General features: G+C 52.5%; 1 protein-coding gene across 1 annotated transcript; it reads right to left on the bottom strand.

Annotated features, from left to right (window-relative positions):
• Positions 1-1,494: 1,494 nt before the first annotated feature.
• On the bottom strand, positions 1,495-12,417 carry LOC122387048. Its single transcript, XM_043376846.1, has 17 exons — positions 12,403-12,417; positions 10,379-10,447; positions 10,101-10,169; positions 9,823-9,891; positions 9,545-9,613; positions 9,267-9,335; positions 8,992-9,060; positions 8,714-8,782; positions 8,436-8,504; positions 8,158-8,226; positions 7,880-7,948; positions 7,602-7,670; positions 7,324-7,392; positions 6,976-7,116; positions 5,127-6,705; positions 2,320-4,712; positions 1,495-1,908 (listed from the first exon to the last, which is right to left on the bottom strand). The coding sequence occupies exons 1-17, from the start codon at positions 12,415-12,417 to the stop codon at positions 1,495-1,497; spliced, it is 5,370 nt and encodes a 1,789-aa protein (XP_043232781.1).
• Between the last annotated feature and the right edge of the window lie 2,151 nt (positions 12,418-14,568).

Genomic DNA, 14,568 nt, shown 5'->3' with positions numbered 1-14,568 from the left:
CCGTTTGACCTGCGCACGGCGTCAAAGCACCCCTCTGCACGGTGCAAACAGAAACACAGACAGACAGAGTTTCATTTCACAAATAGTATAGTAGACAAGCGGCTGCGCCACTTGCTTCGCGACGTTGGTTAGCATTACGCAGAATAACTCAGTTGGAGTGATTGTTATTTCGAGTTGATATGACTTCTAAAGGTCTTGATGTACGCGAAAAGATGAATCAAGGGGTCAGAATGGGTTTAATTTCCGGTAAATGGGTCATCTCAGGTCATAGGTGTCACGAAGGTCACGCTGGGTTATTTCAGGTCACCTTAGAACACACTGGGTCATGACATGTCAAATTTGTTCCCTCAGGTCACAATGGGTCACGTCAGGGGGTCAAGGGGTCAGGTGAAGTCACTTTCGGTCAGGCCAGGTCACATTGGGTCAAACTGAGTCACGGAGGTCACACTGGCCCACCTGGGTCACTTCAGTTGAATAGTTAACCCGTGTCACGCTGGTTCTGCTCATAGGTGTCAGGTCACGGGGAATACCTGGAGGCATATTTTCTTCGTAAAAAGTATGTGAAATGAAATTAAACCCATCCTAATGTAACCCAGCCTAGCCCGCCATAGCCTGACCTGACCTCATCTCACCTGATCTAGCCTGACCTAACCTAACCTTCAATGTTCATATTGATAAGCGCGGTTTAAGTCGTTCAGATTGTCATTCTGCCGTAGGCTTCAGGTCTACCTACGGTTCCCGCTTGCCTAGCGTCGCGAGGCAGCATTACTGTACATATGTACAGTACGCCAAATTATCAACGTGCGGGTGTTGATATTGTTCCAATTGGTGGTGGAGTTGCTTACGAATGGGCTGAAGCTGAGCACATACTGATCTTTTTTTTTACTAAGGGGCTTATTTTCGTACCACATACTCACTCATCTTATTTGTGTAGGCATTGCGGCACAGCATATCCGCAGGCGCTCTTAAGCTGCCATCTATGGGCGAAAGATGAAGATAGCGATCATTGCGGCACAGTATCACCACAGGCCGGCTGAAAACGTGTATGGGCAAACGGCGATGGCCAATGGCAATTAAAAAACAAACGCTTTTTTCTGCCAGCACATCTTGGTGCAGATAATTGACGTACTTTAATCCACCGTCATCCAGAGCCGTAATCTAAATCGGCCTTTTAAGCTTCGGTTTTTTTTTTTTGCTTATCATACTGTGCATCATTTGATGGGTCGTCATATTAATTTTGATTGTTCATAACTTTGTGTAGCAATTGGCGACTCACCTAGTAGCTTTCTGTGGCTCTTAGTATTAAACACGGTCTGTCGCGAGAAGACGGCCACATCAGACCGCGTCTCCATTTTTTGTTAACCCAGGAGGAGACCCCGGCAGGTAGCGGAAAGCTAGCGCCGATGCAAGCCGGTTAGATCAACCTGGGAGGAGCAGCAGCCGATCTAGGTGGAGCTGGAGTGGAGATCGGTGTTGTGGATGGTCGGGCGCGGTCTACAGAACCTCTCTGTAGACGACGTTGCGTGTAGTCGCCGCGGTGGTGAGCGCCTCCACCGCGTCGAAGTCGCCAACGCGCGACAGGGCGACGTAGAGCTGCCCGTGCGTGAAAACCGGACTGGGCAGGTAGACGCCGATCTTCCTTTTGGTTTGCCCCTGGCACCGGTTGATGGTGAGGCAGAAGGCCGCTTTGACCGGGAACTGGAGTCGCCGGAAGCTGAACCCCAGTCCCGAGTCAGCGCCGTCCACCTCCAGGGGCAGACGCGGCAGAAACAGGGCCTCGCCGCGGCTCGGTCCGGAACCCACGCGCAGCTCCAGCACGTTGGCGTGGAGCCTGGAGACGGTGCAGAGCGTGCCGTTGACAGTCCTCGGGGCGTCGATGTTTCTCATCAGGATCACAGGCGCACCGACCTGAAACAGAAATCATTCAGATGTAATAATATCGGTATTATATAATTACAGTTGTTTGGCATTAGCCAATGTCTTTTTTTAGCCATGGTTCACCACGGAATGAATTGAGCTTTTATGAGGGTAATGTACGCAAACAACGCAAACACAATGAACTCAAACACAATTAATGAGACAGAGAGTTGATGGGATTGCAATAATGCTAGTAACAGAACAGCCTTTTCAATAAACATTGTTTTTATGTAGTAGTGGGTGTCAAATGTTTAAATCATTCGCGCGTAGGTTAAAAAGAAAAATTTAGTTATATGTTCACATTTACATTTAAAAACGATCGACAAAAAAATGCGTGGCGATTGCTGACATTCTTGCATTAACAATGTTTGTAAACTTATCTGTATGGGCTTCATTGCTCACCTTGAGAGTCAGGCGATGAGACGGCAGTCCTGAAAGCTCCAGGCTGTTGAGGACTTCCGTTGGCATTGGCACAGCCTCCGGATCGGACATGCTGTCGACGCTTCGGTATTCCGCTGTCGCGCCAGGCAGCATCTCCATCAGCACCTGGTTGACCTTGTCGACATCTGAGTTCCTTGGAGTCAGAATGGCCCGCTGGTGGAGCCACTCGGTGTCCACATAGTTGGCCGCCAGGTCCGGAAAAATCCGAACAGCCAGCTCCGCGACGCTGGTGGCCGGGCTTCGGATTTCTGGCGGCACGTCAATGACGTCCTCTCCCAGTTCCCGGACGATGGGCAGCTCGCCGTTGCCGACTCTCAGCAGGAAGTCCGAGAATTCGGCTGCTCTGGCGTCTTGATGCAGCTGGACGCGCATGTTAGTCTCCAGCTGCATCACCGTCACAGTGTTCCAGAGCGGGGACGACTTCAGGCAGGCGTCCACCACTTGGGCCCGGCAGCCGTTCCTTACAACCGGCAGAATTTGCCGCCAGTCGCCGGACAGCACCGTCACGATGCCGCCGAACTCCTCGTCGGTGTCTCGCAGATCGCGCAGGGTGCGATCCACTGCCTCTAAGGCGCGCCGGTTGGCCATGGCCGCCTCATCCCATACGATGAGGCGACAGGCTTGGAGCAGCTCCGCCTCCGGCGTCCTCTGTGCGATGCCGCACACGTTCTCATCTGCGTGCAGGCGCAGCGGGATTCTGAAGCGGTAGTGCGCCGTAGTGCCGCCGTCCAGCAGGCAGGCGGCAATGCCGGACGTGGCCACTGCGACGGCCACCGCTCCCTGGCTGCGCACCTTGGCGAGCAAAACGTTTTCCAAAAACGTTTTACCGCAGCCTCCGGGAGCCTGAAGAAAAATGGCGCCACCGGTTCCGTCTGTCAGCCGCCTGACGACTTCGTCGTAGACGACGCGCTGGTCCGCCGTCAGTAGGTGCTCGTTTTCTGCCAGATACGCCTGCTGCTGGTCGAGAGCGAAGTCGGGCTCGGCTTCAGCTGCAACAGGGCCGGCAGGGGGCTCCGGCAGACCGAAGCTGCCGACCGTCCGGCCGCAGAGACGCTGCAGGCACAGTCCGACTCGCCGGAGCGTCTCGAGCTGGATCTCCTCCGCCGACATGCAGGGTCTGCCGGCGGCGCGCAGCAGCTCCTGGCGGTGCGTTATGTCCTCGGACATGGCCGGCTGGTGAGCCGCCCAGAGCCGCACCGGATCACACGTGGCGCCACCCTCGGTCAGGATGATGGCGAACAGGAGCCGGAGCCGGTTGGGATAACCGCTGGTGGTGGCCTCGGCCAGCGCGCGGTCCCAATGCTCGCCGTCCTCCAGCAAGCCTCTGGCTGAGCACGCCTGCTGCATGGTGGGCAGCACCTCGCCGTCCACCGTCCTCAGGTCCAGGAAGCTGGTCGGTCCTGGCACGCGCATCAGCAGCAAACGCAGGAAGAACAGGTCTCCTGCGCGCGGAGTGGTGGTAAAGATGCGTGCCAGGGTGTCCGTGGTGAACAGCCCCGGCTCGGTTGGGTGTGGCGCGCCGCGCTTCCGTCGCTGCCAGCGTGTCGCACCCGTATTCCACGTATAATGCTTCGGCACCTCTGTGTACAGTAGAGTACGGGCGAATTCATCAGCGGCGCACAGTTGGAAGAAGGCGGTCAGCTTGGAGGCCCGCTGGTTTTGAAGGACAGCCTCCAGATTGGCGTCGTTGCGGAACTGGAGCCGCCGATCGTCGTCGCTGAGGTGGAGGTCCAGCTGCTCAACGGCCGGATGGTGCTCGTGGATCGGCAGATCTAGCAGCCGCCAGGACGCCTCCATTGAGCCGAGGTACCTGCAGTGCTGGTAGGTGGCCACCTCGTCCAGCTCACCCTCCTCAGTCACCACGGTGTAGGTGGACTGGTCGGAGCCCTTCTGGACGTACTTGACCACGTACTTGACACAGGAGGTCGAATGGCTTATAACCTCCACGTTGACGTGGGCCTTCAGGGCACGTAGCAGGAATGGGTTGAAAGGGACAACCCAGCGGCTGTCCAGCCGCGGGCGGTCTCGGTCGGCAGGACGGCCGCGCGGCTCGGTGGTGAAACCGCCGTCCTCCGGGGCGCGGCGGCGGTACAGCGGGTAGCCGCGCTCCGGCACCACCGTCTCCCGCTGGAAGTTCCGGGGGAACTTTTTGGTGCAGGCGCCGTCTGCCATGCACGCCGACCTCGGGTTGAGGCCGCCGCACGGGCCGTGCACCATTTTGGACCTGACCAAGTCGTGCAGCTCAGGATCCTCGGCAGGGTCCGGCAGCTCCGCCACCACACAGTCGTCGATTTGGTCGGGACGCGGCTTGTCGTCCGGCACCATCCAGACGACGATGTGGGCGTGTGGCAGGCCTGAAAAAGACGAAATTGGTAAATGAATTGAATGGATAATAGCAGATTGTGCCATGGGTAAAAACTGATATACCAGACCGTGAGACCTATGTATATTTCTGACTGTGATAATGATAAGTATGTACAACAAATGTTGTACGTGATGAGTTGTTCTATAAGTCAGCTAGTAATATAAAGGCTAATGTTATGTGTTTCATGACATCAAAAACATAATTTTATATGAAATGGATAGAATAAACAATTAAATGTTTGACCCTGTTCGAACGAATCTACACAGCACATTGGCGAAATATTTCAAGTGGCCAATAATAGCAGTATCATGACAATGCTGCACCGCCGTGTCCGAGTGCTATGCGGTGCAGTATCACGATTGCCGAGTGTGAGCGAGACAATAAGCAGTATTTCTGAACTCACCTCGTTTCTGCCATTCGATGGTGTGCATGATGGCACGCACGCGTCCGAGGACGCCGCCGCGCAGCAGGTGCAGCAGGCCTCGCATCTTCAGGTGAAACACCTGCGACACGATGTCCGGGTGATCGCTGGCCTGGTCCCCGGGGAACTGCCGTTGGACGGTGTCGACAATTTCTGGCCAGTGCGGGTCACAGGTTACCGTGACAAAAAAGTCGGCACCGCCGAACTCACGCACATAGGTGAGGCAGTCTTGGAGTTTAGCCATCATATACCGTGGCCCTCCAGTGAAACTTGCTGGCAGCACGACACGGCCCACGGTTCTGCCGGCCTGCTCGCCCGCCTCCAGGGCGTCCCGGATGCCACGGATGGACTCCGCGCGGAAGCCGTTGAGTCCGTCCTGGTGGGTACGGATGTAGTTTAGCCGGTCGGCTTCCACCTTCACCTCCGCGTCCACCAGCAGCTGCTGGAACAGCCGACGGCCGCGTGGCAGGATGTTAAAGTGGCCGGGTCTGTAGCGCAGGTGAAACGCGTAGTATTGACGGGCAGTGACGGCCAGCTCTTGTTTCATCGCCAGCGACCAGCCGTCTGTGCCGAGCGGGTGCAGCAGCACGTAGTGTAGCGGATCGTATGATCGGTGGAACTCGTCGATCCGCCGCACCGCTCCGTCACGGTGCTGCAGGATAATGTCGCGACGGCCGACTGGCTCATTGGGCATGAGCACCGCCACCTCTCTGCAGGCGGGCAGGTTGAAACGGCGCTCATGCTCCGACAGCGGACGGCGCTGCTCAGTCATCACGATGCGGCAGCGCTGGTCGGGCAGGGCGTCTAGCATCTGCTTGGCGGGCAGCAGCGACTGGATGTAGACGTTGCAGCGCTGCAGCACCTGTTCCAGCAGTCGCAAGACGTCCTCGTTGAGGCCTTCAAAAAGGCCGGTCCGCGCCGCCAGCTGGTCGTCCAGGAAATAAATTTGCATGAATTTTGCTTCAGCTCCATCGGCCGGGAGGAGGCTGCCGATGAAGTGACAGACGTTGCCCTGGATAGTAAAGTTGGGATTCCATCCCGGCTGACGCACCTCCTTGCAGCCCATGCTGGCGAGCTGGAACGCGCAGTTGTAGCGTCGGATGTTCGTCATGAACTCGCGGTGCAGCGGCGAGTTGGTGGTGAAAAGCTCGGCGAGTTCGGGCGGAGGCGGCGGGTGGAAGGGCGGCGCGACCTTGCCCTTGCTACAACAGGAGCCGGGTGCTTCCTTGGCCCAGCACAGAGCGCCACAAAAGCCGCAGACGTGCTCCATTCGACCAATGTTGAGCGCAGCCGGCATGGCGAAAGTCTCTGGACTGTAGTGGCGGCCAAGTTGCTCCGGGTGGGCGAGGCGGAGTGCCGCGCGCCGGTCGCGTAAATACGCGGCACGCTCGGCCTGCTGCTCGGCATTTTGCTGGCGCCATGCCTGCGCGTGCTGCTCGGCGTCGGCAGCGAGCCGAGCCTGGCGCTCAGCAGCGGTCTCTGCCTCCCTGGCCTGGGAGAGACGCTCAGCATTGGCAGCGAGCCGAGCCTGCCGCTCAGCGGCGGTCTCAACCTCCCTGGCCTGGGAGAGACGCTCAGCATTGGCAGCGAGCCGAGCCTGGCGCTGCGAAGGCGTCTCAGCTTCCCTGGCCTGGGAGTGCCGTTCGAGGTCAGCAGCGAGCCGAGCCTGGCGCTGTGAAGGCGTCTCTGCCTCCCTGGCCTGGGAGAGACGCTCAGCATTGGCAGCGAGCCGAGCCTGGCGCTGAGCATCGGTCTCAGCTAGCCGGTTTGCTGCAGTCCTGGCTCGCTGAAGTTCCAGTCTTCGAGCTCTTGCAGCTTGTGACGCGCTAACATGGGCTTGGGCAGCGTCGCCAACACCCCCAGCGTCGATCTCGGTGAGGAAGGTGGTCGGAGCCGCAGACATGGACGATTGTGGCGTCTCAGTGGGGGTGGCCGGTGGTCGCTCGGTGGCAGTGGCCGTGCCGCTAGTTCCCTGGCGGAAAGAAATGGGACATGGGAGCGTTACAATTGGTAAAGGATGATGCCGATGATGCAATGACAAACGGACTACGTCTTGAGAAATGAGCGCATATTTATAGCGATTAAATATGCATCATGCAATGTTGCGAAGTCGTCGTTTTACCGAATATGCGATAATTGTGGACGTATCAAAAAGACTGCTTTCCTTTCAAACACTTACCGCGATCGGGATGGCCGGCGCCAAAGCGGTGGGCGGCTGCTCGGTGGCAGCGGCTGTGCCGCTAGGTCTCTGGCGGAAAGAAATGGGACATGGGAGCGTTACAATTGGTGAAGGATGATGATGATGATGCATTGACAACCGGAATACGTGTTTAGAAATGGGCGTTTATATTAATAGCGATTGAATATGCATCATGCAATGTTGTAAGGTCGTCGTTTTACCGAATATGCGATAATTGTGGACGTATCAAAAAGACAGCTTTCCGTCCAAACACTTACCGCGATCGGGATGGCCGGCGCCAAAGCGGTGGGCGGCTGCTCGGTGGCAGCGGCTGTGCCGCTAGGTCCCTGGCGGAAAGAAATGGGACATGGGAGCGTTACAATTGGTGAAGGATGATGATGATGATGCATTGACAACCGGAATACGTGTTTAGAAATGGGCGTTTATATTAATAGCGATTGAATATGCATCATGCAATGTTGCAAGGTCGTCGTTTTACCGAATATGCGATAATTGTGGACGTATCAAAAAGACAGCTTTCCGTCCAAACACTTACCGCGATCGGGATGGCCGGCGCCAAAGCGGTGGGCGGCTGCTCGGTGGCAGCGGCTGTGCCGCTAGGTCCCTGGCGGAAAGAAATGGAACATGGGAGCGTTACAATTGGTGAAGGATGATGATGATGATGCATTGACAACCGGAATACGTGTTTAGAAATGGGCGTTTATATTAATAGCGATTGAATATGCATCATGCAATGTTGTAAGGTCGTCGTTTTACCGAATATGCGATAATTGTGGACGTATCAAAAAGACAGCTTTCCGTCCAAACACTTACCGCGATCGGGATGGCCGGCGCCAAAGCGGTGGGCGGCTGCTCGGTGGCAGCGGCTGTGCCGCTAGGTCCCTGGCGGAAAGAAATGGGACATGGGAGCGTTACAATTGGTGAAGGATGATGATGATGATGCATTGACAACCGGAATACGTGTTTAGAAATGGGCGTTTATATTAATAGCGATTGAATATGCATCATGCAATGTTGCAAGGTCGTCGTTTTACCGAATATGCGATAATTGTGGACGTATCAAAAAGACAGCTTTCCGTCCAAACACTTACCGCGATCGGGATGGCCGGCGCCAAAGCGGTGGGCGGCTGCTCGGTGGCAGCGGCTGTGCCGCTAGGTCCCTGGCGGAAAGAAATGGGACATGGGAGCGTTACAATTGGTGAAGAATGATGATGATGATGCATTGACAACCGGAATACGTGTTTAGAAATGGGCGTTTATATTAATAGCGATTGAATATGCATCATGCAATGTTGTAAGGTCGTCGTTTTACCGAATATGCGATAATTGTGGACGTATCAAAAAGACAGCTTTCCGTCTAAACACTTACCGCGATCGGGATGGCCGGCGCCAAAGCGGTGGGCGGCTGCTCGGTGGCAGCGGCTGTGCCGCTAGGTCCCTGGCGGAAAGAAATGGGACATGGGAGCGTTACAATTGGTGAAGGATGATGATGATGATGCATTGACAACCGGAATACGTCTTTAGAAATGGGCGTATATATTTATAGCGATTGAATATGCATCATGCAATGTTGCAAGGTCGTCGTTTTACCGAATATGCGATAATTGTGGACGTATCAAAAAGACTGCTTTCCTTTCAAACACTTACCGCGATCGGGATGGCCGGCGCCAAAGCGGTGGGCGGCTGCTCGATGGCAGCGGCCGTGCCGCTAGGTCCCTGGCGGAAAGAAATGGGACATGGGAGCGTTACAATTGGTGAAGGATGATGATGATGATGCATTGATAACCGGAATACGTCTTTAGAAATGGGCGCATATATTTATAGCGATTAATGCATCATGCAATGTTGCGAAGTCGTCGTTTTACCAAATATGCGATAATTGTGGATGTATCAAAAAGACTGCTTTCCTTTCAAACACTTACCGCGATCGGGATGGCCGGCGCCAAAGCGGTGGGCGGCTGCTCGGTGGCAGCGGCCGTGCCGCTAGGTCCCTGGCGGAAAGAAATGGGACATGGGAGCGTTACAATTGGTGAAGGATGATGATGATGATGCATTGACAACCGGAATACGTGTTTAGAAATGGGCGTTTATATTAATAGCGATTGAATATGCATCATGCAATGTTGTAAGGTCGTCGTTTTACCGAATATGCGATAATTGTGGACGTATCAAAAAGACAGCTTTCCGTCCAAACACTTACCGCGATCGGGATGGCCAGCGCCAAAGCGGTGGGCGGCTGCTCGGTGGCAGCGGCTGTGCCGCTAGGTCCCTGGCGGAAAGAAATGGGACATGGGAGCGTTACAATTGGTGAAGGATGATGATGATGATGCATTGACAACCGGAATACGTGTTTAGAAATGGGCGTTTATATTAATAGCGATTGAATATGCATCATGCAATGTTGTAAGGTCGTCGTTTTACCGAATATGCGATAATTGTGGACGTATCAAAAAGACAGCTTTCCGTCTAAACACTTACCGCGATCGGGATGGCCGGCGCCAAAGCGGTGGGCGGCTGCTCGGTGGCAGCGGCTGTGCCGCTAGGTCCCTGGTGGAAAGAAATGGGACATGGGAGCGTTACAATTGGTGAAGGATGATGATGATGATGCATTGACAACCGAAATACGTCTTTAGAAATGGGCGTATATATTTATAGCGATTGAATATGCATCATGCAATGTTGCAAGGTCGTCGTTTTACCGAATATGCGATAATTGTGGACGTATCAAAAAGACAGCTTTCCGTCCAAACACTTACCGCGATCGGGATGGCCGGCGCCAAAGCGGTGGGCGGCTGCTCGATGGCAGCGGCCGTGCCGCTAGGTCCCTGGCGGAAACAAATGGGACATGGGAGCGTTACGATTGGTGAAGGATGATGATGATTATGCATTGACAACCAGAATACGTCTTTAGAAATGGGCGTATATATTTATAGCGATTGAATATGCATCATGCAATGTTGCAAGGTCGTCGTTTTACCGAATATGCGATAATTGTGGACGTATCAAAAAGACAGCTTTCCGTCCAAACACTTACCGCGATCGGGATGGCCGGCGCCAAAGCGGTGGGCGGCTGCTCGGTGGCAGCGGCTGTGCCGCTAGGTCCCTGGCGGAAAGAAATGGAACATGGGAGCGTTACAATTGATAAGCGTTGATGTAACTGAAGATAGTTTTTTAATGCTAAGTACGGTACGACGATACTTGATCGCAATAAAGTAATTCACCTTTCCAAAAATACTTACCGCGTTTGTTCTTGCCAGGTGCAAAGCATTGGTCCTCTGTCGCCCATCGGAAGTGACCGGCTGGGTTACGCTGGTGTCTGACTCAACGTCGGAGCCCGGTCGAGCGTTAGCCAGCCTGTAGTGAAAAAAAAAAATATGATAATTAAAAGCGGAAGTGGAGTTAAAATTGAAGCATTGTTATGGTAAAAGTCATTCTGAAAACACAGGCTTGAAAAAAGATGTATCGTTGTCGAGGTGAACCATCAATATAGCAAACGATGCTATAGTGCCTAAATAAAGAAACAAATAAAACACGTACGTACAGCGAGAAAATCTCATTTCACATGACCTCTATGTAGGGAACAGGAGTGCGATATAAACAGCGTCACGTTTCGTCCGTGATTGTGTGCAAGGGACGGTGTCTGAGTGTAATAGTGCAATTTGGTTTAACATTTATTGCATTTATTAATAAAATCTATAGTTTAGCACTCGGACACGATACAAAACATAAGACTCTCTCTTTTACGACATATTATTACTAAGCAAGACATGGGTGCCTATGTGTGAAGTTGGAATGATGTGTATATTTGTTAGGACTACATTTGTTTCACTTCATTGTAATGAGGCCGATGAAATGCAGCCAGCTGCCGATGTAGCGGCCGATATAAGTCAATATACTTATGCGCTAATATTTCTAAATTATACATGGCTATCACCGCGAAAATGAACCACCATTTTCTAATTTCTGGGTTATAAAGTAAGCTTGCAGTGCTTACCTTGCCTGCACCTGCCGTTGGTAGCGCTCTTGCCTCTTGCGCTTGAGGGTTCTTGCGGACGAAGGCATGGCATCACCCGCGCGATACACAGTAGGTATGTACAGTATACATACACGTATTGAATAGAAAACGATGTGCCGCGTCAATAATGATTGTTTATACAATGTGTGAAGAAAGGAAATCACGACGATACATCAACATGGTTATGTACCATCGGTACCGACGTCGGCCTCCGATTATTCTTTTTTCTCTACAGTAGATTTTTCTGCACAGCGCGTGATAAAAAACAAAACTGCCTCGCAATAGCCGGCAGGAAATCGTCGGTATAAGAGACTTGAGCTTTCATGTTTCGAGGTTCTACATGTAAACTGTTATTATAAGACTTTCTTATAGTTTCTTATGACAGATTTAGGAAGAGTACACTCTTTAATTTTTCTTTGTTGTGCTTTGAAAGGGCCGGTACTCGCCTCTCTGCTCTTTACCTTACCGGTACTCTTTGCTTGCTCGAGATTCAAAACTTCGGACTGCGTAGGTGATATGATGTTTATGTCCAACATCATAAGTGGCATCTCACTACATCTCACTGTACACGCGAAAGGGGTCCTGCGGCGCAGTATAACTACAGGCGCTCTGCTTCCTGCCATCTATTGGCGAAAGATGTAAACGGTGGTCATAGCGGCAGAGTATCACTATTCACTGCATGTACTTGCGTCTGTCTTTTACCTACGTGTGCATTATTTACTTCCACTGCTTGTACTACCAGTGACCAAATTCTCGACATGCGAGTGCGTCAGATAGCTGAGAATATTAGACCGGAACCGCAATCGTGACGACTTGCTCCATAAACGTGAAAGAGGTGCTGCGGCACAGTATAACTGCAGGCGCTCTTCTGTCCTGCCATCTATTGGCGAAAGATTTGTTCGCTGAAAGACTTGTTCCATAAACGCGAAAGGGGTATAACTGCAGGCGCTCTTCTGTCCTGCCATTCTAGTGATGATAGATAAAAACAGTGATTGTGCGGCGCAGTATCACCATGCATGTTAACACGCATCCGTGGCCCTTACCTGCGTGTGGATCATTTGTTACATCCAGTGGCCAAATTGTTGACATGCAGATGTAGGTCCTCTCCCGATCGGTTGCCTGGCTGGTGAGATACTGGGTCCAAACCGCACCCGTGTCAATGTTGCGGCGAATTTCGACGGGCATGATTGAAAATTCGAAAAGCTGCGTCGAAGTATCCGTAACCGATTGAAAGTTGTCGTCAGTTATCGGTCATTGAGCAGGAAGAAAAATCGTGGAAAACGTTAAAATTAACATTTCCCAACTTATAGAGACACCCTTCGTGCTTCGTGCACGTCAAGTAAAATCGTTGTGCCGCTCTCCGATCCACATGCTGTAAGATAGCCTCACCAAATGCTCTATACGTCAGCGGTTGCCCAATGTCGACCGGGCGCTGCGTTCCCGTTTTATTGGTCCGGGAAGTGACCCGCGCCGCCCGCTTTTCGTCATTTCGATAGAAGCGATGCAGATCCGAAGGTTTTGATTTTTTAAATGGCAAATTTGGCGCCTTGTGACAGATGTGGCGCATTTGAGCCTGTCGTTTTCTCATGCATCCTTCTACCGAATGACACCTTTATCGGACCATATTTGAAAAAGTTGTGCGTTTTGCGACAAAAATGGCGCCTCGTGACAAATGTGGCGCATTGCGTCAAACGCGGTGCATTTGTGTAAGCGCATTGAAAACTGTCCTTATTTACCGAAAATCAACATCTTCATTCGCCTCTGTTTATCAAAATAAATAAGCTGTCAATCTGCAAATGAGAGGCACCCGCCGCCGATCGTCATGCATTTTATTGTCAAAGGCGATTGAACCCGTCTGCCGATGCCTTGAAGCAAGCTTGAGAGCCGAGCAAAATTTGAAGAAAAAGCACGTTTTTCCAGCGCGTGCCACGTGCGAACCATCCACCCCCCGGGACTCGAAACACGACACTGCACGTGCCCGTGACGTCATCGACACCCTGCGAAAATTTCAGCCCCATCGACCGCACCGTTTGACCTGTGCACGGCGTCAAAGCACCCCTCTGCACGGTGCAAACACACAGAAACACATACAGAGTTTCATTTCACAAATAGTATAGTAGACAAGCGGCTGCGCCACTTGCTTCGCGGCGTAGCCAGAAAATGCGGCACCAGCCAATTTGCTTTCGAATGGTGTTTGATTTAAACTGATCTGTCGTCTGGAAGCAGAGACATGGACGGAAACGCGAAGAGGAAAATTTTGAACATACCTAATCTGTGGGCTTATTTGGATGAAATTTGGGTCATGCGGGGTCAAGTCAGGTCAAGTTGGCCATCCCCGGTCACACTGGGTCAGGCCAGGTCACCTTCGGTCAGGCCAGGTCGTATAGGTCACCACGTCACATTGGATCGGCCTGTACCACACTTCTACTACTTCTACCCATACAACTACTCCTACCACTACCCCTACCACTACCCCTACCCCTACTCCTACCACTACCCCTACCACTACCCCTACCACTACCCCTACCACTACCACTGCCCCTACTACTACCCCTACCACTACCCCTACTACTACCCCTACCCCTACCCCTACCCCTACCCCTACCCCTACCACTACCCCTAACACTACCCCTACCACTACCCCTAATACTACCACTACCCCTACCGCTACTCGTACCAATACTACTACCACTGGACCAAGTGAGGTCACAGACTATCAGATAAACTGATAAACTAAAAAAAGAGTTCTTAAAACTGCCCCTACACGTGTCACTCCATTATTCTTTATCGTATTTGGTAAAAATGGCGCCTTGAGACAAATGTGGCGCATTGCGACAAAAGTGGTGCATTTGTGCCTGTCCTTTTGTCATGCATCCTTTCACCGATTTGCACCTTTATCGGACCATATTTGGCAAAGTTGTGCAATTTCCGGCAAAAATGGCGCCTTTCGACAAATGTGGCGCATTACGGCAAGCCCGGTGCATTTGTGTTAGCGCATTGACAACTGTCCCTATTCAACGAAAATCAACGCCTTCATTCGCATCTGTTTATCAAAATAAATAAGCTGCAATCCGCAAATGAGAGGCACCCGCCGCCGATCGTCATGCATTTTAGTTGCAAAGTCCATCAAACCCGGCTGCCGATGCCTTGAAGACCGAGCAAATTTGTGAGGAAATACGCACTTTTCCAGGGCGTGCCACGTGCGAACC

This window comes from Amphibalanus amphitrite, unplaced genomic scaffold, assembly GCF_019059575.1.
Source record: "Amphibalanus amphitrite isolate SeventyFive unplaced genomic scaffold, NRLGWU_Aamphi_draft 000272F_arrow, whole genome shotgun sequence".
Lineage (NCBI taxonomy): Eukaryota > Metazoa > Arthropoda > Thecostraca > Balanomorpha > Balanidae > Amphibalanus > Amphibalanus amphitrite.
The sequence above is the reverse complement of the archived record's forward strand: the minus strand, read 5'-3'. Positions and strand labels throughout refer to the sequence as shown.

Coding starts and splice junctions, on each gene's coding strand:
- LOC122387048 (XM_043376846.1), bottom strand. Junction 10,170..10,378: donor CGCCGGCCATCCCGATCGCG/GTAAGTGTTTGG, acceptor TGTTTCCGCCAG/GGACCTAGCGGCACGGCCGC. Junction 6,706..6,975: donor GCGACGCTGCCCAAGCCCAT/GTTAGCGCGTCA, acceptor CGTCTCTCCCAG/GCCAGGGAGGTTGAGACCGC.